Genomic DNA, 25,071 nt, shown 5'->3' on the forward strand with positions numbered 1-25,071 from the left:
CAGTTCACTGCGTGTAGTCACGTATGCCGCAGCATGTAGGCAGGGAGCAGTGAGTTATGCATGAAAGGTCCATCTTGATGCAAAACTCCCTGGCTTTTTGGCAGCCTTTCTGTTCATAACTTTTACTTCAATGCTGGGGTGCTTGGTTTTTTTGGGGTTTTTTTGTTTTTAACTAATTCTTCCTTCTGATTTCACTCTTTTCACCCAAATCTGTCAGCTGATCATCACTCCTGCCATTATCCACAATCCTGGAAATGACAGACTTGTAAATTTTATAGAATTATGTAAGAAAGGTCTGGATACAGCGAGTCCTGGGCCTCAAACACACATATGATTTGTCAACAATCAAGTATTATATTAGATTTTATGGGACCTCGTTAAAGGAGCTATTGCAGGAGCACTGTAGAACATCAGAAGAGACTTCACCAATAAACCCAAAACTTCAAGCTTTGGAATGTCATAAATTTTAAGAGACTTCCTTCCTTTCATTACTTACTTTTACTTCACTTTTATAACAGTAAAGAGTTGTGTTTTATTAGTTTAAATTTCTTGATTCAGTTTTCTGCAGGTCTATTTAAAAGCTACATTTTATCTTAGAGGATGTTTGGAGCATTGCAGGGGAAGTGCTGCCAGCAAATTCAATTAACTGGCATGGCTCACAAATCGTGTACATGGTGTATTTTTTTTCACAACTGCTATATAAACACAGCTGGGATTAATATTTGTTGTAACAAAGACTTAACTTGAATCATTTTGCTTTGTGTAATTAATGTTTGGAATCAATGTTTCTGTCCTATTCCTCATTTGTATTCCTCCTTGCTTCATTATTTTAGTTACCTAGATAATGAAGGGTTCTCCTCTAGGTCTTTTCTTTCCTTTAAAACTGTTTAATATTTGGCTTTGACCACTAGAGAGCAGCTGCTTTTCTTTGCAAGAATTGAATTTCTGTCAGTTCTTTCATGCATCATGTGTTTGGAACTGTAAGTGGATCAAGTTGTTCATCACAGCAGGGGAACTGTGAAGCTGATCTATTATACACAGTTTCTTCTGGGGTGGGGGCAAGGGAAGGAAGATGGGGAGAATCTGGCAAGTCTGCATTTCCACTGGACTTGCTCTACATGGATGCATTTGTGATCTGCTGAGGGTTGAGTCAGGCTATGTTAGCTGAGGAACTGAAAATGTCTGTAATAGTACCACAGTCATGAATGGTTGTTAAGACAAACCATGCTCTCAGTATTGCTCGCTAATGTAAACACTGAGCACTTCATTAGCTCCTGAATATACACAAAATTTACTTTGCTGAATTAAATCCATTTACAGTCAGCAGTGATGAGTAACATTTACTTTCATGCATTCACCGGCAGGCAATTGATGCAATAGAAAATTTTAATAGTGTGCTTGTTTCTCTGAACAGCCCTTTATGCTACATTAAGGGATCTTTTTTATTATTGCTATTTTTAAAATGCTGTGACTTTCCTAGACTTGGCTGTGAATCATACTTGGGTTTCATGGTAGTGACATTGCTACCCAAGATGTTGTCTTTTAAAGGCCCAGGGCAAGTTAGTCACTCCTGGTATCTGAGTGAAAATGGACATGATGAAATATCTTTCTGCTTAACGTGCATGCCAGAGGGGCTGGAAACCCCCTGAGACTGGTCCAGCAGAATTGGATTAGACACTAAATGTGGCACTTCGCTCTGGCTTGACTGGACGGTACCTCTTAGCACTCGAACTTCTTGAATCGCCCAGCTCAGGTCTTTTACAAATAAGTTACAAATGGCTACATTAGTAGGCAGACAGTTGAAATGCTGGGATCTGCTCCTGCCTTGCCTTCTGTTTGTTATCCTTGCATGTTGCTGATGGCATAACCATGACAGAGAGCACTTGGGCAGCTCTACTCCTTTTTCGTTTGGCAGTAATAAGAAAGGAGCTTTACTTAGAACTGCAATTTACCTTTCAGTTGCATCTGCTACTGGCAAGTTTCCTACATCCCTTTTCTGTGTACTACAAGGGGGAGGCAGGAGAGATCAGTAATTTTTTCTGCTTGTGTGTATTTGGTATAGGCCCTATAGATTTATTGTCAAATCCTTCCAAATAGGCTAATCTTGGAGCTGAAGCCAAAATGTAGATGCCAGAGCATCAGATGATGAGGAATAAACATATAAAAGTTAATCTCTGTACTTAGTTTTTATTAGATCAAAGCCATTGATTTCTGGTGACTAATATACGGTATATAGCACCAAGTAGCTTTCACTTGTGTTTTGTGTAACTGAGTACTTGCAGTTGGCCTCTGATTTTATTTTGCTGCCCCCATAGCTTATTTTTGCATGGTACTAGGGTCCCATTCATTAGCGAGTTACCCCAATTAGGAGAGCCTCTAGTTCGCTGTTCTTTCACTGTGTGGGAAATTAAATGTATTTTTGAGGGAGCCTGGAAATATTTCTGCTTCTCAATTGCAAATCCATTTTTGAAAGGTAACTTCCACTTTTATTTTCTTATACTGTGTTTGCAATAGAATGTTTCTTGCTTTATTCATGTTGACAACTGAAAAGCCTTGGACCTAATTAAAAGAATTTCCACTAGCACCTTTACTGAACCATTTCATTATGCTGCATTGCACAGATTGCATTTTGAAACATGGTGATAGTTTAAATCTGACCTTTAAACCTGAACTGCCAGAAGTATAAAAATCTTCTTTAAAAACACTCCTAGGATAGTCTGTATGTATATGTGCCTGTTTGGTTAGAAATAATCTTCATATTGAGCGGTCACAATCTTGCTTTTTAAAAAAAAAAAGCCTTTACAGTCTCTTAAGGCAGGATAACAATTGCAGTTCAGTTTGCATAGCCTACTTTGTTTGAGGTATTAATTTATTCCAGAGAGAACACAGGAGCTGCTTTACTTGTATTCACTCATCACTCTCTCTAAATGCATTATTTAAATGCTTTGTCATTTAAGCTACAATATTGTACATCAGAAAGTGTGAAAAGTGGCGATTATGGAGAACTTGATTGAGATGAGTGAATGTGTGAATATATAACGTGAAGACTTGGTAGTGCCAGGATCATTTTAATTTTAAGGAAGAAGCAGAGCTCCCTTGATGTTTGTACATACTACATGAGAATTGTTTAATATTTTTTTGTTAATTTGAGGAATAAATACTTAAATGATTTTTTGGGGGATATCGGAGTGCTTTAGCTAAAATTAGCACAATGCCTGAGTGAGATGCATCGTTATTGTAATTCTATAATAAATGGGGAAACTGAAGTCATAACCTCTCTGTCTTTGCCTTAGGCCACATTAGAAGCCTGTCAGGAAGCCAGAAATAAAACTCAGGTCTTCTGACTGCCATTCCCAGACTTTAGCACCAAGCTCATCTTTCTCCAAGTAGAGGCTAATAGAAAATCACTCTTACAACTTTCCAGATTGATTCAGAGATTTCAGAGATTTAGCTGCAGTGCAAAAATTTGTTCAACGATGCATCAATTAAAAGTAGCCTATTTTTAAAGTTGTATGTAGAATGCAAAAGCCAGAAATTCAAAAGATCAGTGCTTACTGGGCCTTTGGGCCACGGATAAGCTAAAGACGAAGTAAAAACAATAATACCACTTGTGTCTAGTTCAAACTTCGGATTTTGTTGGAACTATTACACTTGTACCATTGAGAATAAAGGAGCTCCTTCAGGGACATTATGGCTTCAGTGAAAGGAAATGAGCCATGGATTATGGACACAACAGGCCTTCCACTGAAACTGCTATGGTCTATCATGTTAGTATGTGCTCTGAGGCTCATTAATGCGTGGCTCATTGACAAAAACTACAGCTTTTGGATTTAAAAACAATGCTGGACATGTCCTTAATTCTCCATTTCATGGTACTTAGTAATAACATCAGTCTTTTTATGACAGAAGCACTCCATGCTGCAGAAAAGTCTAAGTAAAAAATAAAAATGAAAATATCTTTAATTTTATCAGAAACCAGAAGCAGAGATTTATTTCTTCATTTAGCACAAGTAGATACAGTGCAGTAGGATGGGGACTATTTTCTGCAGCCTTTGTAGCATGTATCGGCAAATATGGGGTTACCTTCTAGGTTTAAAGACAGACAGAAAAAGGAAAGGTGAGTTGATGCTGCTTAAATATTAGAGTTAAACTGCACAAAACAGGAAAAGTTACTGTTTGCCATGTAGATGTTAAACAGTGAAAACCAGCTATATGTGTGCTTATGAAGGAGCCAGCAAACACAAGAGACGCTCAGAATTTTGCAGGGTGTGTTCACTCAAAAGCTCTTTATTATGATGATATGTACAAAAAATATAACTATAGTAAAGTGATTGTAGTGTGTGTGTTGTCCCCTCCTCTCCCTCACATGCATGCGCACGCTTAGTTACTGAAGGAGTGGAGGGTAAAAGTGCACCAGTGTAAATTATGGCCAGGTAGGTGTCTGTCTGCGTTTCACTCTGGGGTGCGTGTTGGCTCAAGATAAATGGGCCTCCTGGGCATCTAGGTGCAATCCTGTTCCACCGTATTTGGGTTCCTAAAACATCTTAAGATAATTTTATAATGATGATATTTTGTCTGTTTGTCTATAATGCTTTACACACATGGACACGCATGCATGCCTGTGTGTATATGTGAGTGTGCATACACATATCTCTCATATAAAAATGAGAGAGCGAGCATACACACAGCCTTGCACATGTGAGAGTCATGCTTCTCCTTTGTTCCTGTGACTTATCCTTAAGGCTAAGCTGGACAAAAGCAAACGCATGAATGGTTCTTCTGGAACTGGAGCAAGGTGGAACAGAATTGCACGTGGATGCTTAGCTGTATGAGTGCTCCTTAGATGCCTGAGTAGGGAGAATAGTGTCTAGACTCTACTGCTCACATCTTTGCTCTCCTTGCACTAGTTTTCCTTCTGTGACTCTTTCAAGCCTTAACTTGTCCTGGCTCTCTGTCTCCAACACCCCAAAATTGTTGCTGACAAAACTATTTGTTAAAGATTTGGTTGCAGCCATTGCAGCACAGGCACAGCACGTTAAACATTAATCTGTGAAAGGGTCTTTTTATCTCATTTCCCTTGCCTGTGTTTGAGAAGCAAAAATGCTGTCACTAACAATAGCATGCAGATACACAACCTTACTTTAGAAGCTACCAAGCTGCAAACACTAAAAAGGAAGCACATCAAACTAAGTCACAACCTATTTATATGTAGAAGAGAAATTGTGAAGTACAGAAAACAGTAATAGGTAATTCTTCAGAACGGCAGCCCTTGGAGTATATAGAAGACCAAAGAGTATTCAGGTAACCTAAATGCTTGGGTAGTTTTTAAATTTGCCTGTGTAAGAGGGTGTACAGTTGATATTTGCTCAGTTACAATCAGTGAGTATTTCTTTGTGTAAATGGTAATGAGACCATTAGGACTATGTTCACCTGAAGTGCAGCTCTGTGAATCTGAGGTAATTAAACACCTCCAGTATGAAAGAGAAAGGGCAGTGAAGGTTAAGTGAGGAATAATCTGATGCACAGGTGGTTTAGATCCTTTGAGAAGCAGCAAGAAAAGAACCTCAGTTGATATCGACCATTTCAAAGGATGGAAATGTCACCATTGTCATTGCGAGACACCTTTTTTTCTTTTTTCTTCTTTTTTTTGGGTGGAGGTATAGGTTTTCCTTTCATATGAATAAAAACATTGCATTTTAGATTTGCAGCTCATGCTTCAAAAATACATTTAGCACATGTGAACACTGCATTTGCCTAGATGTCCTCACAATTTTTCTTTTTATACTTGCTTTATTCTATCAGGATTGAGACCCTGTTGTGATTGACATTCTTCAGACATGCCAGATTCGTTCCCTAAATGGTTTAGCATTCTTTCAAATGAAGATTGATGGCCTGATTATGCAAAATTTCCCTGGTACTTAAGTGTTTCCTAACCACATGTAAAGTATTTGTTGGGTTTCATTTCCATGGGCAGAAATTAACTATGATTAGGACTGAAAGAAGTATAAAGAACAAATGGAAAAAAATGTGTATGAGTCTGATATTTAAAGTCCAGAGAGACGTATACCCAGTTTCTGAGTCTGGTTATGTTTTCTTGTTTTAATATGATCAACTGAAGACCTGCTCCTCAAATATTGCTTCATATCCTTGCAGTTATCGGTTTACCCTAGGCTGGAAATGAGGCTGTGCTGATAATATTGTGGTGAATAAAAGAACATTTAAACTACAGGATATGCTATTATCAGGCATGGCCAGAATATCAGGAATGGTGCATCTTGTAAAGTATTTCATCAGTTATGGGGCCATTACTTACAAAGTCTTAATTTCTTTCAGTCTCAAGCATTGTGTTGGCTTAATCTTTCATTTTAGCTTAATATCACCTGTGCAGTTTCTTTTGCCCACTTCCTTATACTTGAAATGTTGGAGTCAAGACAGATGCTCTTTTGTGACAAAGATATGTCTGCACTACTGGAAGAAGATGAGTTTCCTTAGTGGTGATAGGAGGCCCAGGGATACTTGTTGACAGTTACTAGGGACTTCTCCTTGAGGGGATTGCAAAATAACATTTTTAGCAAAGAGCACAGAGATTGTTGTAAAAGCTGCTGTGAAGCAAGCTGAAGATGCAGCCCACTTACGCGTGTACATGGGACAAGATACAGTCGCAGTAGGCCTTAAAGAACATTTGCATCTTCACCAGCCCATCTCTTTCTCTCCGTGTCTCTCTCAGCTCTTGTTAAAATTAGGAAAGACTAATTACTAGTCTTCCACAGTGCAACTTCCAGGACTGAAATAATTGCTTAGGCTTTTACATTCCTTTGGTTTGGCTACTGAAACTTAAGTATTGAAATTTGATGGACTGCAAACAGGGATAACATGCAACTTCTTAGCCACCTCCAAAGAACACAAAACACTGGATTAATCTCTGATTTCCAAAAGGTGATAGTAAGGCAGGCTTTAAAACTTGGCCCTGATCTTCCTGCACTCTTGCTGCAGGCTTTCAGCAGAACGTGATTATCAATTAGGTGGGCATAGCCGATCACTGGAAATACCATTTCCTTAAGACTAGAGGCTTCAGGTTTGTAGTCTGCCATTCTTTTTCACTACTGCTGTGATACCTCTTGAAACCTTTCAAGCTGGGTCCCGTTGTGGAGTATTCTGTGTTTGTGCCACAAGGATGACCCGACCTGTTGTGTATTTTCAGGTTTCTACGCTAAAGAACAGGCTAAAGAAAGTCTCGACAACTACTGGGGATGGTGTGGCAAGAGCATTCCTAAAGTCCCAGGCTTCTTTCTTCGGGAGCTACAGAAACGCCCTGAAAATTGAACCTGTGAGTAGGATGTGAGTTTGTAACATAGACGTAAACATGGAATTGAGGAGGAGGGGGCAAAAAATTGATGTTCAGCTATCAAAGGAGTGGGCCAGTAAGTAGTGAAAAGACCATTACACTGTCATTATACATACCCAGAGTTTGGCCCCATGTAGAATCTGCATACAGGCCTTGTTACTGCATCTCGAGAAGGAAATAAATTATGTGACCATTGAGGGTGTTTAGCCAGGAGCAGCCATAATAAACAAGGGCCTAGAAAAGCTCCTCTTTGTCTGGGGGGACACAGGGAAGTAGATCGGGGCTCCTCTTTTCTCTTTCATGACACAAAACATGAGGGCATTTGCTGAAATTTGTAAAAGATGTAAATTCAAAACAAACCAAATGAAAAGAATTTTTTTCACACTATATATATTCAACTGTGATGCCAACTGCTACAGCAAATTATCAAGACTAAAAAAGTCATACTATTCAAAACAGAGTTCACGTTTATACACAGCAATAAAATAGCTGGGGTTGTAACGGCTGATGATAGAAATATTGGACTACATTTAAACCTCTCTCTGTTGGGGACCAGGAGGAAACATGGGGAACCGATTGTCCCACTTCTACCTGCTTCTGGGTTCTTGCACCTTCTGAAACAGCTGATGCTGGTCACTGCCAGAGACAGAGCGGTTGGATGAATGGGCCTCAGATACGAGCCAGTCTGACCATTCCTGTGTCAAGGATGGGTCCCACATTACTCAATCTGCTGGTTGGACTTCTCTGACCACACAGAAAATGCTTCTAGCCATATTGGCTCATGACAAATGGAGCAGGGGAGATAATGTGGTGAAGCCATGCACTAGGCATGAGTCAGAAAATACACAGAATTTAATATTTTTGCATATTGTGGAGATGCGTGGATCTGCGAATCTGATGGGAAGGAAGTAGCTTGGCAAGAGATTTCAGTAGTCCATCACCGTCTTCCAGAAAGCATAGTTCCAACTAGTCACTGTTCTAAAGTACCACTGTTTAATTCAGCAGGTCTGAGTCCTTTTCTCTAGTCCTCATAGTGAGGATGTGCATATGATATGCATAGAAATATAAATGTATTTGATCTCTGCATGTGCCTGGCTGGTAAAAAATAAAAATAAAAATACCGGGTGTGAATGTTATGCCTCCAATGTACCCAATATGGACTAACGGGAGCTATTTTAATTCCCATCCACATAAATAACAAAACTGAAAGCAGCAAGGCAGCCTGGCTGTAAGCCTCCTTTATCCATGTCAGACATACACCAACTTCTCTTCATTCATTTAGCCCCTTCTTGCTCTCTAACACTCCTCCCACTAGTTGCCAGGCAACTCTAGGAGTATTGGTGTACACTGTGCCTGGATGTGTGTGAAGGATTAACTAGTTAAGGTTGGAGTTTTTATAAAGCAAAATACAATTTCATATAGCTTTTCTGGGAATAACATCTGGCATTATGAAGGCCAGATTTTGCACGTCATAGATAAAAATCAGTTGAAATGACAAGCACCTTGAAATGCCTGTTCCCCCTTCTAGGGAAAACTGGTCTGAATAAGTAAGAAAAACCAAAACAACTTGTTTCCCAGCCATGTAATGTGTCTGATAAAAGATATCACCCATAGAAATCCTTCTCTTAATTAAAACAGCCCCGTATGTTTGGTTTGTGGATCACTTCCATCACTGAGACGGCCCCACTGGTCAAGCGATCATAAACCAGATGTTAGGGAAGATTCAGTCTTATCTGTGGGATCAGGGAATAGTGAAAAATGGGCCTTATTTTCCTAAATCCCATCATACCTTAACTTAATAACGTTCCTTATACTGTAGCAAATATGGCATATTAGGCAGTTTTTCCTACTAGAATGTTGTTCACTGGGATGACCGAGTGCTGCGTTTAAACCTTACGCTCATCGGGCCATGTCCTGACTTGCTGGATGTTGTTTCATCTGCCAGGGAGTCTAAACAATGCTGAAGGCCTGTATCCCATGTCTTTCCTTTAAATGAAGCAAGCAGGGAAGATGGGTGTTCCATACTGAATACATTTTGAGCCCCCTGTATTTCAGTGGGACTTAAGAACAGCCCCTTATTCTGTCTGTAGTGAATACCAGACAGAAGAAGGTAGTTCCCAGCTGAACTTACAGTAAAGTTGCAAATTGATTGATATCTTGGGTTGGGAATATTGCATGCCAGATGCCTGTTTTTAGAGCATACGCAGAAGATGCAAGGGTGGAGTTCAGCTTTTTGTGATGTGCTACTGAAGTGTTTTCAGCTGTAGTCCAGGAGCGGCTTGGGGACTGGGGAAAAAAGCCTCCACCTGGGAGAATTCTTATGGCAGAGCTGTGTAATGAGAGGCTTAGCTTTAAGACGTCTTACTTGATTTTTAAATCTGTCGCTAATTTAACAGTTTGAATTCAAATTATTTTGATGTGTTTTAAAAGCAAATGGGAAGAGCAGTTTCTAGGAAGAGGCCTGATAAGAGAATGAGAAATATTTCAAATGCTTCAACCTCGTTGTCCTTTAAGTATGGTCTCTTCCCATATTATAGCACCCTTCAGCACGTCAGCCTGGGTCCAGGCAGTATTGGACATGATGTAGCTTATCGCACCTGGAGTCATTGGAGATCCCATCTCTTAGAAAATTGCAATATATGGCTAATAGTGAGTGCTAATTAAGAAAATAATTGCATAGGAAGAACGGCTTTTACTATTTGGTGGTGTTAATCTTGTAAGAAGATTGAGTGCCATAAATTGGTACGTGTGGTGGTAAAAAATTTGCGGGGGACAAACAAAGTAGAATTGTGCTGGTAGGTTGTTGGCTTATTTCATTCAGTTTCTTTGGGGTCCAGAATTGTCTTGCATCAAACTTGCAAACGTTGCATTTAAATGTACATGAAATTCTCCTCCCAAAGATTGCAAGGTTACATACTGTATAGGCTTTGGCTGCCACTTGGTTATTGTTGTCTTACATGCTTTTTTTAGTAATATAGAACTTTTCATTTGAAAAATAGTTTTAGATTGAAGAAATTACAACTATAAATTTAAGCATAAGATGTAGTAAAATTACTGATGCATTTACACATTTCTATAACTGTTCAAAGTAGAATCATAAAACCATGGAAGAATTTGTCACATATGGTGTGTATATATGGCTCAACTCACTTCTGTTAAATACAGTAAGGTATGTAAGAGGCAACATGCTTGCTTGGCTGTCTAGAGGCAGGTGTGTAGCTTTACATATGTTACCTACTGTTTTTAATTAAGCCTACCTTTTGTAAATGGTATGATTGTTTGTTTTTTAAATTTCTATATTTAAGTCTTTGTCTCTTAAGAGCAGATGAGTTCATGTACATCTCTTAAACATGCAAGTCAAAACTGGGTCATCTTCAATAGAAATAAATGTGTAATTTAAATATTTAAAGCTACATGTATGTTGTAAATTACATATATACGTTAAAAACATGACAAAGTTAAGATTTTTAAATTTACCTCATCAAAAATGTTAACTATGCTCTTTCTTAGACTGACACCTAGTGGTTAGAGTTAGCATTTCGCCCGTTTTCTTTCTCCTGTTTCATCAACAAGCACACTTTTATTAAGAAACGCATCTAATAACCCCTGTGATGGAGAGAAACTCATTAGATAAAATCTGTGAAACGGAATAATACTTGGGGCATAGTGCAATGAAATATATGAAGCTTTTCAATGAATATTACTACTATAGTTAGGCTTACCCACAGGTAAGTGTTTACTATAGGCACAGTGGTTTACCTGAGAAATCGGACTCCAACATGCTGTCTTCTCAGAGGGTTGGCATCGCTGTATCGCCCCTTTCCGTGGGGACAGGAATTTCGTTTCTTTCCCATGCAGTTAATTCCCTCGCGTGTCCTGCCTGTCATGTTTCAGTGCCTTCCTCCTTGGAAGGTGATGGTAGCAGGTGACGATCTTGCATGGAGAAGTACCTTTGATGTGTTTTCCTTTGTCCGTAATATCTTCTCCAGAAATTTGGCAACTCTCCCCTGACCTCTTCCATCAGAGTTCAGCGCATTAAGTGGAGCCTTTTCTAGTTGTTCAGCACCTGGTTTTATCCCTGTCTTGTTTCATAAATCCTCATTAGTAATCTGAGCAAGTATTCACCTTCTGCATCTTGGGTCCTACCAACTGCATTTCATTGGCATTAATGTATCATGAGTTGAAAGTTTCTGTGGCCCAGTTTTCTCCAGTGGTACCTAATATCTTTCGTGGATAATTTGGAAAAGGTTTGGCTTTCAAATCCTGAGAAGCCTTTGAAATCTAATTGTAAGTTACCCTTTCTCTGAAGATGACTGTCCTCTTTAACCTTTGCTCCTTGTATTTGGTACCCTATGCAATCACACCCATTAGATTTTGGAGTTTCACAATGCTATGTAGGCTTCATATGAGGAGGCATGTGAAACGCAACAGGAAGATTTGGGGTATACATTCATGGGGTACTGTGTAGCAATACCTAAGCAGCCTTGGCTCCTTGGAGCAGCATGGCTTGGCTGCATTAGCATGGCATGCTGGCCAGCCTGATTTAGCCCTGCGTGAAAACAGGGTTTGTTGTTTGTGTGGCTGTACTGCCTCCTGGTACCTGAAGTAGCTTAGGTGACTCTGCGTAGTGCTGCATTGTGCTAGGAAGCCAAACTCCTACGTGGGCATTTTGTCAGGCTCAGTGATGGTGGAGCTGAAGCTGTCTAGCGTGCACTGAATGAGGTCCAGATCTTGATGGTGCTCCTTTTTCGAGGGTCTGGCCTGCTTCAGTACACATTTAGTAATCCAGTTGTCAAGGTGATGAACTTTGTTCTTGGCAAAAAGCTTCATTGTTTCTTACCATGTTGCTTAATTCCAGTCTTTTCTCTCACTTACAAAATCTGTTTAATCCTGATTTTTTTGAGGATTGGGAGCACCCTGAACCCAGTGCTGCTTGTTAGAAAGCAACCCTCTTCAGTACTCTGTTGTAACATCTGTAGGTGCGTTCAATATATGCCAGCCTATAGCATGTTGTCTCTAATTTGTGACACCCTCCTTGAGGGTGTGAAATGATTAACATCATTATGCTGTTGTTAAGGAGTTGACAGCTATATTCCTTCTCTTCATTGGCTTGCATTGTTTTCATAAGGGCTGAATAATCAACCCCTTCAGCCTTCTGCCCTCCCTGATGGGCCTTTCTTTCCCAAACTGATCAGAGTGTTTCCCTTGTTTCAATCTAATTCCTGTCCTGCCCATTGGGAACATTGCTGATAACTTGGCAAGAATAGTACTGTTCCCAAGTAAAAACCGGTTTGAAAATAGAATGATTGTAGTGGTGCAGAGAAAGAAAATGGTTTCAGGGTACCCATAGCTTACATAGTTTGAAGTTGAAAGGAAGCTAAAAAGGCTGAGTCAAATATTTCCTTAATACAGTTGCTATTTTATTTGTTGAGGGTTTTTTAGAATCAAAATCGTGACTCTGGCACTGCGCTGCCAATAATATATGTCCCTTTTTTGTAGACCCCTTGAAAGCATTATGTTGTGGCTAGCCAATTGCCCGTTAGAAATGAAAGGGCGGGGGCAGAGCGCCACCACCCCATGCCACTGCCACCTCCCAGGAGCGGGGGGGGGAAGCTTGCCCCACTGTCCCCTCAGGCAGCACCACGTGCTACCGCCGCCTCCAGGGAGCAGGGCTGGGAGGGGGCACCCCCAGCTCTGTCCCCCTGTCATGGTGGCGCTCCACCGCTGCGCCGCCTCTTGTCCAGGACGCTCTTGGAGCGCTCGGATTGTTTGTTTCAGTCAGCGTTGTGCTTGTTTGCTGAGACGACCAATCAGAGCGCAAATAAAGCACTGCAGACGGACAGACTAAGGCTTTTATTATATTAGATGTCTGCAGCGTCAGTAAAACTATAGTATTTTTCCCAATTTTGAACTAGTCTCAACCAATGGGTATTAAAGTGCTAGGGATGTGTACAAGGTAATGCTGCTTTCAGTTTTGTTCAAAACGTAGAGGAGAATCAATTTTTCAAAGGAAAAATTTATAGGAAATAGTTTTATCAAAACAGTATGATAATTTATGCCACTTATAATTTATCCATATAGTAATTGCAAAGCTGCATAATACTACTGATAATTTTAAGACACACTACTTTTATGGTATAGTAAAAATGTTAGTATAACCCTTGCTGTTTTAAATTAAGAATTCTAAATAGGTATCAATGCAAACTTGAATTCATTGGGAATTCATTATAACAAGTAAATATCTTTAATGAAGCTTTAATTAGTTTCCTTTGTGTCCTCATTGTTGATTATTTGATCTTACAGTGCTTTATCGGCATGAGCAATCATTTGTTGTGTAACTTGTTCAGTTAGGAGTGACTTAACATTTCTGAATTGATTTGGGTTTGAATTTAGCTGAAATCCTCTCCAGATATATTCAGCTGAAAGTAAATACGAAAATCTCAGTGGACAGAAGCAAATGTACCTTTCCACTTCCACACACATCATGTGCTTTTCTTGATGAAGTTAATTGGTAATTTATGAGGCTTGACAGGAAAGACTATGTTCAAGTTTATTTTTAAACCACCTACAATATTTCTTAAAGATAGTGGACAAATATTATTTGCCAGGTGCAGTGAATATCAGTGTCATTATTATAACTCTAATACTTCAACATTTGGTATGAAAATAATTAGATTCACAAAAATAGAGTAAAATAAACAATACAGAATGCCTCTGATATACATTATCCAGTGTTCAAATGACTTTTGCTGAATTATGTAGTGTGTGTGAGTGTGTATGCGCACACGTGTGGAGGGAAGGAGAGAGTTTTGCCTCGCAGTAATGGAAATATATTTCTTTTCATTCACTAGTTCGGAGCAAGGACCTAATTAGATCTCAGCAATAAGTTCCAAATGTGATCCACTTACTTTGTTTCTATCAAGTATGTATTTAAGACTTGACGTGGGGGTGGGAAAATCCTCTCACGTGTCCCCTTTGCAATGCAGTTATTTTCAATTCTGCTGTTGTCTTGCATCTCTGCTGTGCTTCCTGAGTGTGGTCCTCTTGCCAGCTGACTTGACTTTGCTGACATTATTGCTGTATCTTTACTGTGCAAAGGGCTTGTTAGTTGAAAGCTTCAGTGTAAGAAAGAGGAGAAAGGAGATTAATATTTTTAACATAATTTTTTGAAAAAAATCAATAGCATTTATTTTAATATAGCACAACTTTGACTTAGTAAACATGTTTATTTCTATAGTATCTTTTTCCTACTAACAGTTGCATGAACTTAAGCATGTAGGAAACAAGATTTGTTAAGGCTTTTCAGCTTGTGGTTTTGTCATCATCTCATTTCAATACAAAAACACACAAAGGAAAAGAGGGGATGATGATTCCTATAAGGAGTGTGTTTCCTATGAGGAAGGTGTTTCCCATTTTGCCCCTGCTCACTGTTTTCTGCTTGTGAGAAGAGTTAGCTTTGCTGCAGCATTGTGAAGACATCCCTGAAAGATCTTGCTCGAGACTAAGTGCTTTGAAAGAGTTTCCCACAATCCTTTATTAAACTATTTGACAAGCGATTAGTCTTGGTAAGATAGCTCCTTCTTTGACCCACGGATTGGAATTCCTGTTGATTTTATGGAGCTGTACTAGGGCGTAATGAAAGGAGTAAATAATTTGCCCTGGTGTGATTTGTCCGCAGCCTAGGTTTGTTCCTGTGTGTGGGGAAGCCGTCGGTCTTTACCCCTGCAGATGTTCACAAGCAGGTAAGGCAAAGGAAAGCCATGCTTTGTTATTTAGATTGCAGTCTTCCATGGAAAGCCCCTTGGAGTGGGCTGGCAAGGGAGAGCTCTGAGTCATTTCCAACAGCTTCTTCAACATGGGTTTCAGCTTGGACCCTTAGATCTCAGAGGATGTAGTGGGAAGTGTAAGGCCCCTGCAGACTAGTAGCAATGGGTTTTCTCCCGCTCCAGCCTAAAAGTTGTATTAAAGCGATTCCATAACATATGGGGGTCCACAGGGAACCTGAGAGATCCAAGTTGATAGCATTGGGCTCCTGCAGATTTCCCACAAAGTTGGTCTGGGATATGCTCCACCGTCGCCTCCCCTTTCTTCCCTCACACACGTCGGTTCTTGAAGCTGCAAAAGGCTCTTAGATGGTGTGAGGTAGAGGTGGCTGGCCCTCCTGTTTCCACCCAGAGGAATATTTCCCAACACATTTATTTAATGGGACATCTTGTCCTCATTGCAAATTGCTTTTGCCAATCTTTTTGCTTCCTGATCTAAGTAGTTGATATCCTCTCTGATTCTGATATAGAAATGATATAGTCTTTATCAGCAGGTTTCTCCCAGTCGTCATTAAAATCTGCATGAACTTGTATTATGGAGCTTTATTTGCTGTGTCTGTAGCATAGACCCATTAATTTTAGTTACAGACTTCAGTTACGAATGAAAGTGAGAACATCCTTTAATGTTGATAGCACATATTGAACTTTGGAGATGACTTGATTTAAATTTTGTTTTTTTGAGGACATAATTGCGCAGACAAAAACTGTACATTTTACTCCTGGCAGTAAAAGTTCAATGTGACATATCTAGGAAGGCAGGGTTATGTTTTCATTGTTTGTCTAGCACTTGGGACAGTTGAATCTTTGGCATTCCTGGGTGATATCCACTATGGGCAATAGACAAAGGTTAGTATGTCCATGCTCAGAAAGATGTTAGATCAGCAACAGTATGGCAGGAAATAAGACCAACATATTAGTCAATTTATAGCTGTCCCTTTTTTCTAAATCTTTAACAGCATCAGTAGCTATTCACTTACACTTCCAAAGCAAAGAGATCTTAAAGGGGACAAAAATCAAAGAGGAATAACAATGGATAGCTCAGCACAGAAACAAACCAGCCAAAAGGGCAACTGTGTTGGAATATATTTACGAGCATGCTAAAATGTGCACATTATATACCGGTGCGTGATTCTTCCTGATGAGGCTCTGTATGTCACAGCTACTTTAGCTACTATGTGGTATTGCAGTTGCCATGGTGAGTTGTTTCTTAAGCAGTTCAATAGAACAGTAAATAGTTGTTTCAAACTCCCTCTAATTGCTTCCCTACCCAATGGCTGCCTACACAACCACCTTTTGGATACTTCTATTTATTTATTTATTTTCAAATATAAATTTTTAACGCGTGCATTGCATATGGTGCCTATCCTTCCCTTAATTCATAAACTTGGTGGGTCAGGGCTGCTTTGAATGCATAAAATAGTTTGTCCGTTAATGGAAAGAGCAATGAAAAGGGGTCACCACTGTTTGTGTATTATGTGTGTGTAAACCCTGCATTAGAGAGATCAATCATACTGTGGGGGAAAAACACAAGTAAAGGGAAAATCTTTAAAAAGAAAATAGTTTGTTAACAATCTTGCGTATTCCCATATGGATTTAGTCCTTGTTAATGCATAACCATCAGCACTATCTCCCTACCATCTTTAATACTTCATCTTGCTTGATTCCAGTAGAGAACTCCCAATGCTTGCTTAAGCAGTCTGCTGCCATGTAAATGATTGGGATGCCCTAAATTCAGTATGACTTCACTGTCAGGTAGGAGGAGGGGGAAGTTGGTGATGACAGGGGAAACCCTGTTTGAATGCACAAAAAAAGGTGAAAGGAATTGCTGTACTCTCCAGGATGAGATTGGTAGTTTTTCCCTAGTGTTAAGATCCTTCCATGACTCATGCCATGTAGAACGACATCAAGTTTGTGCAAGCTCATTTTGAAGATTCCTGTGATTCATTTGAGTTGGAAGATTTAAAGAAAATATTCGGGAAACAAATGAACAGCTTCAAAAACAGTGCCTAGAAGAGCTCCTTTGACTATTGGGGAATTTTTTCTAGGTTTTAGTTCTTCTATTCGTTTTGGTAATCAGTACATCCTGCTACATTTGGATGGTGTTGCCTTTGCTTCTGCTATTTTGAAATCTGTAGACATGGCAGATTTTCCTAGAAAGTTGTTTATTGTACTTCAGCTGTAAAATAGGTTTAACTAGAAGTACATTCATACCTATATAAATTCATGTTATGCAGGGAGGTATACTTTTGAATACACACATAAATACGGATATATATGCATTATATTATTTTCATTTATAACACAGATTACATTTTGAATGCAGTTGCTTTGTAGCATTTCAAATATCACAGATATCAAAGATATCATTTTTATAGCCCTATAGAGTGCTTTTGGCTAAGAGCAGTGTCAAATGGATAGAAAACATACTAAAAGATCATGAAGAAGGATTAATGAACAACAGTCTATTCAGAGGGCCAATATGACTTTATGATGTGTATGTAAAAGGAACAGTGGAAGCCCCATGATTTAGAACTAGGTTTGATCAATCACAAGTTACTGCATTGTGTAGGGGCAATCCTGCCTTGGGAGGTGGACTGGAAATTGCAGTAGGGCTTATTTCATCTCTGACTTGCATGAAGAAAATCGAGATGTATGGTATGTAAATAAGAATGCATTTTGTTCAGAGCCCATCCCCAGTGGACGGAGCTTTGCATCCCAGTGCCCTGCCAGGAATAAGAGATCAGAACAAGGTAACTTGCCTCCAGTGTTATTTCTAGGAAGGACTAGTCTGAGATGACTGCTGTGAGGAACACAGCCTGTTACATGCTGACATCTTGCTGTTCGGTGTTATCTCGGTTTGTTGTAACCCATGAGACCACAGAAGCGAAGCGTCCTACGTTCCGTCTTATCAGTAATTTTGCAGCCTCAGTAAAAGCCGCACGTTTAGCCGTCAGAGTGGAGGGAGTCACTGTGTGTACCTTCTCTTAGCGGAAAAGAAATAAAAGTAGCTTTATTCAAAAGCCTCTAAATCTCCCCATTACCAGCAAGGAGCAGCACCGCAACATTTCAACTGTACTGTGGAGGGATTTGTACATTCAACCAACAAATTATTCTACTGTGACTGCCTCACCTGCTTTTCTTCATTTCTGCGCTTTTATTTTATATGTGTGTTTGTTGTTCCTCTGTTTCTTGTTTCAAGCCTTTATTTTATTTGTGCATTTTGACGTCCTTGTAGTCTGCTTTTTCCATATTCCCTCCCTGATCCTTGACTTGTAATTGAGAGTATATAGCCTCAGCAAGCAGTGAAGCAGTGTGCAAAGGCCGCCATGCAGGAAAAGATGAAGACACTTGCTGAACTAATAATGCGCAGGGGACTTGGAAAATAACAATAAAGCATGTAAACAACCACCCTGGATAAAAAAACATGACCAGCTGAATTCTGCTTCTGTGTAAGGCACATCAGCGATTTTATGCATTTTTAACACAAGCTCTGAATAAGTTATGTGTCGTATTTTACCAAGAAAGCGAGAGGCCATTTGCTTTGAACTTTTGGGGGTGAAAACATGCTCATTAAAGTGAACTGCTGTGCAGGAGCAGCCCAGGGTCGTTAGTGTTGTTTACCTTTAATAAGATGCCAGGAGTGATGCCAATATTTATATTAGTCTGATGGACTTCAGTACCAGGTAGATGGATGGAAACAGCAACTATGGCAAGAATTATAATGCAACTATATGAACAGCCTGTGTCAGGGGCAAATGGACATGGCTTATGCAAAGGAAAATCATGCCCCTCTAATCTGCTAGAAAGAAGCAAACCCCCACAAATTTATCATTGCACAGAATGGGATAGAAAAGTTGTTGTTTTTTTAAAAGAAGCAAGTGGAGAGAGAATTTAAGTTACATAAATTACATAGCTTCATCTGGACTGCTGCTTTTCATCCTGTCTTTCACCTTGTCTTAAAAAATTAAGATCAGAAATAATGCTACAGCAAAAATGGTAGGACATGTGCAATTTCATGAGAGGAGACTGAAGAATTTGGGACTGTTGACTTCAGAGACCAGACATTGTGGAGGCCTATAATGTAATTGGAGGTATAAAGCTGAGACCTTTGTTACAGCGAAGAAAAAAAAAAAGAAGTATTTTGTGAAATTGAAGGACAGTAATTTGAAAATTGACTAGGGGAAATTGTTACTTGTATCCCATAAGTATTGCCTTCCGTGTATGTGAGTCCAAAAAAAATATTAGGGTTAAGGAGAGGGTGAGGCATTTCCCGAGATAATGAGATAATCTGTTCAGTTCAAAGGCTTTGCCCGACCAAGGCTAGTGGCTCTGTCATGCAGTGGAGTACAGCATGTCACCGAATCGTATTTCCGTGCTTTGACGTTGCACCAGAACTTGGCATCACCATATGTGGGTCTAGTTTCTGAGATGATTGCACGACTCTTCTGTTGGAAGCTGGGGGCCGTCCACCCGAGGTTCATGGCACACCCAACACCATGTTTTAAATATGTTAAAGATGGAAGGGAAGCAGCCCAAGCCTTTCCCTTCCTATATGATTTGCTGTTTGCATGAGAGTCCAGCAACTGTTTTTCTGAGATTCTGTTTCAACAACAGCCTTCATAATGACGAAGAATAAATTATGGGTCACCCAGAATGGCATAGAGGCAAAATTGGACTTAATGTTGAAGAGCTCCTATTCCTGCAACTTTTTATTTTCTAGGGCATGGCACTGTAAACTCCTTAGAGGGCTGATAGCTGCATTGTTCTTTAAAAAGAACTGCTTTCGTCTAGTAAAACATCAGATGAAAAGGTTCCCTCTTTTCTTATCCGCTTCTAATTTAATTCATTGTTTTCTGTTCCTTTCATTCCATGAGGAGCAGCTTTTGCCAGTGACAGATATTCTATTGTGACTGAAATATGCATTTTGTAAGTCGTAACTTTACTTGGTATTTAAATAAACTGTGTATGTACAGTGTGTGAGATTTATGCAGAACACAGCTGGAGGTATTCTGCTCAGAATTCCTATGGTTTAAAATGTCTCTTTTCAAGTTTGAAAATGTGTTATGAAGTAGACACCATTATGATAATTGGAAGTTCGGCTTCTCTGTCTTGCTCTATTATTATTTTTTTGAATACAATTAACACATCACACACATTTCACCTGGTCTCTCCTCATTTACCTCTGACACTTCCTTGATATTTATTTAGACACATGTGGTGCCTTTACTTTGAACTCAATAGTTGGTATATTCAGTAGATTTTTGAATAAACATTTTTCTCCATTAAAGATATACAATTAGCTTGCATTGTTAGAAAAATGTATACATATTGAAGTCAATTTGAGTCTTTTACTTATTTGTTAGAAGATCAGGACATAAATTTTATAAAGATTGTGGAGAAAACTGCGATTACTATCAAATCAAAATACCTGCTGTGAAGTTGCAGAAGCAGCTCATTTTATTATAGTTCTCAGGGGGGGACAGTTCAGAGAAGATATGCAAAAAGCTATGTGAAAAAAAAATTATGGACGTAAACTTGAAATTTAAAAACATGAATAATGCATTTAATTTGAAATGGCTCTATTTTTGGTAAGATAACACAAATGGAAAGCACAAACTGACTCATTTGAATTAAGCATTATTCTGGCAAGTTCAGCTCTTGTTTCTAGTTGTCATTTTTGAAAATGAAAGTAGAGTAGAGTGAATTTGATTTAAAGCTAAAATGCTTCATTTTTCTACACTGGACATGCTGTTAAGTATAAATATTTTTCTTTAGATAGCTTTACCTTGATTTGGGGGAGGTGTGCATTATGTGTCTGGCTATTCGCAGCATGACAGCAGTATCATGCAGCAAGCCACTAGGAACCATAGGAACTCATTTCAGTCATTTTCAAAGACGTAGATTAAGTTATTCCATGGCAGGTCACATTTTAATGCAGCAGCAGAAAAGGTGGCAGGAATATACTTCAGTCCAGTTGCTTTTCCTGTGCTAGAAACTTGTCTATGGAAATAAGGCCTGAACGTTGTGGTAAAAAATATCTTCTGGCTTATATTTTTTTTGTAGCAGGAAGGATAGATTTGGACCTTTATAAACTAACCAAAGTGGATATGTGTGTATTTTATATAAAATACGTAATGTGTTTATGTGTATATACATATATAACAAGTTAATGTTAAAAAAAATGACAGCATCTGATGAAGTAACCTATAGTTCCTGAAAGGTGGTGCTATATATAGGACCAGCTTAACACCTGCACTCAAGTTCCATGTAGACTTGATCCTAACCATAAGGATGGAGAAGACATTTTACCTTGCTATTTTGTTAATATTAGTACAGTTAGAAGGCACTAGCTTGTGGTGTGTTGTTAATTCTATTTTCTAGTCATCTTACAATGTGCTTTTCCTGGATACTACACAAAACGGTTTCTGTAAATTCTCCTACCAGGAGCTTGGTGCGTCTACCAAAAAGGAATTATTTTCTTCCTTTCCTTTGAAACATTATTAACTATGGTTGCTAACAGATATTGCAGCTATGGCTGCAAACAAAAAATGTTTATGGCGCAAGGTGAAAACAAGCAGACAGCCATGCCTTTTGTCGCACCGCAGATGCATGGCCATGACAGAAGGTAATATACATTTGTACAGCTGTTTTGCAGCAGGCACTGGTTTGTTTTAAAGCAGGGGAGCGCAGGTAGCCTGGAGCTGCTCACACTCTCGAGCCGCCCTAGGCAGCTGCTCCCAGGGCTCCAGGAGCCTGATCCCATGTTGCAGTTCCAGGGTATGCAGGATCAGGTTCCTGAAGCCCCAGGAGCGCCTGTCCAAGTTTCCCCACCTGCAGAGGCACACCCCGAGTCGGGGAATCCAGCTTGGGGTGTCTGCACGCGGGGAAACCCCAGGGTTCCTTCTTGCCCAGACACCCAGGACTCTGACTCACATGTCCTAGCACAACTGATCTCCTTCATTTGGCAGTGTCTGTTTGTAGCATGTGCTACAGTTTATATAAGAATACAGTTTCTTTCAAACTTTCCAAAACAAAAATTTCCTGTGAAAGTTTGAAGTTGTTTAGGAAACATTTGGCTCGGATGCGTTCTTTTGAATGAACTGCATGGAAAGGTCTCTCAAGGAGCTTGTTCCTGGTTGCAGTCCTGTTTCCTGCAGAGTTAGCTCTTACAGATACAGAAATCATCCCTGTGTGGGAGGTTTTTTAAATGATCAACTAAAAAACATGTAGTGACATTTAGGGAGTGTAGAGACTTAGGAAGGATACAGATCCTGATTCTTTAGTGACCATCATGAAGTGGTCCAGTTTCTAACAGTTGTTTTTGCTGGATTGCTTGGTGAAAAGGTGAGTTGAGACTTTGTAGTGTGGAGCATACTGAAAATTATCTAGATCACAATAAAGCAAATGAAAAACAGCTTTTTCCCTTGAGGCTATATGTCCACTCACCTTGCAGTATTGTTCAGACTTGTATTTCTAAGTTCCAAAACTCCTATTATTTAAAATATCTCTTATACAGAATTCTTTAGAAACAATGAGTTTTTAAATTAAATGGTTGTGTAATAAGATATTTCAAGTATTGGTTGAGCTATAAAGCTTAGGGCTGATAAACAAAGCATGTGAAGCCAAATGGCCCCTTTGCTAACCCCAATTAAAATAAAGATTTCATTGCACTCTGTCCTGACAGAGGGGGAGCATATTGTTGCCTTTAAGGGAATTTGGTTTAGTTAATGAAAGAATTTATTTCACATTTCCAAATACAGTGCCTAATTAAATAAGTTTCAATTTATGACTTCTATTGGGGACATTTTAACTCTTTAATGACTGCTTTGTGTCCAGACCACTACTCTACTTGATTTGGCTAACAATCTTGAGTAGTGTGTGATGCATACACTGCTCTGTTTCATGGGGTTGGTTTGCTGGGAGAATGTAGGAAACCTGTTGTATACGACACATCTGTGTAGCTCATCTAAGGAGTATAAAACTGTATCTGTTAAAAGAAACCCATCGTGTTTGATGCATGGACTGTAAGCTTAGTACAACGCATGAAGAATACACACCTTGTAATGTACATGGTACGGTGTATCCCTGTATGGTGAGCAGAGGGGTTAGAGCCAAGTGACCAGCTGTCAGGTGCTTGGCTTATGTTCCTGACTAGTTCCTCGAGTCCGGGGAACTCTTGCGTTCCTTGTCTTGGCATTTGTTGGCAGCGTGAGCAAGAGGACTTGACTGATTGATTTCACCGTTTGCAGAACGATGTCTTATGCTAGCTCGCAGTGGCATCAAGACTGTATCCTTTTTGAAATATTTTGAGTGCAGATGGCAGGGATTTTCTGATAAACCTGTTCTCTTCAGAGCATTCCAGTGTGTGGGAACTGCAGCTTTTCTGGGGAGCGCTCCAGTTCCAGCGTAGTCTGTCAGGAAAGGTTTGGCAAGTCTAGGATGGAATTTGTGCTCGAGAGCAAGCATCCATAACAGCCAGTGGGCACTCTGCTCAAGCGAAAATCGAATTGCTTATGCCACATGTAACTGCATCTGTCATGCAGTTGTAAGGGCATTCACCTTGTTTGTGTCTCTGGCTGAGCAGGAACATGAAGAGCCACTGAGCCATTATAGACTCCCCTTTGCATGGGTTCTCTCTCTTTCCACCCCCGCTCTTTTACAAGGGGGAATTATGCCCCACCATCCACTGAAGGGGACTGTAAGAATAAAATGTTTATAGTTATGGAGCCAGAGGAAGAGGTTTCTTGAAGGGAAAATGTGATTCTCTGTAAGCTGTAAATGTCCTCTGTACTTTAAGTGGGATGATAACAAAAAGACTTAATCGCGCCATATGTTTGTGTTCCCCAGTCCAGGAATATGGATGCTTCAAAAAACTTGATATGAGGTTTTGGGTTTTTTTGGTGCGCTCTACTAGATACTTGTACAAGAGCCTTTCAAATAACATTGTCGTTATTTGGAGTGAGCTTTAAACACTGTAAATGACTCTGTGGGCATTAGTTATTCTTTACTGTTCAGGGGAAAGCAAAGATGCATTAAATCTTTCCTGTCTGTGGATGAACAGTAGAAATCTGTATCACGACATTGTCACAAGTTACATTTAGGATGCGATTAAAGGTGTTAATCATGCCATAAATAGTAACCTGGCCATGTGTAAAGCCAATTTATGGTGTGATTAATATAGCAAATGAGCCACAAAGATGCTCCACATATAGCATCTTTGTGGCTTGTTTCACACCTTAAATCGAATGTGTGGCATGTGGGAGCTGACCCATGACAGATCCTGACGCTCAGCTGAGTGTAGAAATCTGGCATAGGGCATCCCCAAGGTCTGGGATACAGGCATCCTCTACCCGATGAGTGGGATTGGGCTGGGGCAGGATTGGGTCCTGGACTCGCCAGGCCCTCTCATCCTTGGAGGCAGATGGGGGGCAGGGAGGGGCACAGCGTGGGCAAGTCTTCCACATGTTGGGTTCAGTATGCTGTGAACATTTAAAAAGCAGGCATGCAGCTGGGAGCCCCATCTACACACTCCCTTTTTAAGTTCCCAGGCTGCCTGTGGAAGTGGGAGCTGCATGCGCTGCGTCCGTGTGGAGAGCCAGTTGTGGGTTCAGGGAACATATCCCATCGCACCGTTAACTGAGCGTGCGCCAGGGCCTTAAGCAGAGAAGCTTAACGATGAAAATAAAAGCAACCTGTGAGGGCTTTAGGGGCTATGAGTTTGCCTTCCTTCAGGGTCCTACCTGTGCTTGCATAGGTAAAACCCATCTTGCATTTGTCAACAAATTATCTACTGAGCACACTCCAAGAAGTAGAAGGTAAAGAAAGGCATGTTGTCTGAATTTGCTCCCCTCGACTATATGTGACGGACATTTTTATGACATACCTCTGTGACCTATTGAGAAG

General features: G+C 39.9%; 1 protein-coding gene across 8 annotated transcripts in view; it reads left to right on the top strand.

Moving 5' to 3' along the window:
- Positions 1–25,071, top strand: part of DENND1A (DENN domain containing 1A) — a 283,149-nt gene that overhangs the window by 183,258 nt on the left and 74,820 nt on the right. For 7 of the 8 annotated variants that reach the window (XM_090023062.1, XM_090023067.1, XM_090023063.1 and 4 more), the window contains one exon: positions 7,202–7,327. The exons of the other annotated variant lie outside the window; for it this stretch is intronic. In XM_090023062.1, coding sequence (XP_089879188.1) covers positions 7,202–7,327 — 126 coding nt within the window. The remainder of the gene's footprint in view (positions 1–7,201; positions 7,328–25,071) is intronic. 8 annotated transcript variants of the gene reach the window in all.

Source organism: Crocodylus siamensis, chromosome 11, assembly GCF_052110815.1.
Source record: "Crocodylus siamensis isolate JL-2025a chromosome 11, ASM5211081v1, whole genome shotgun sequence".
NCBI lineage: Eukaryota > Metazoa > Chordata > Crocodylia > Crocodylidae > Crocodylus > Crocodylus siamensis.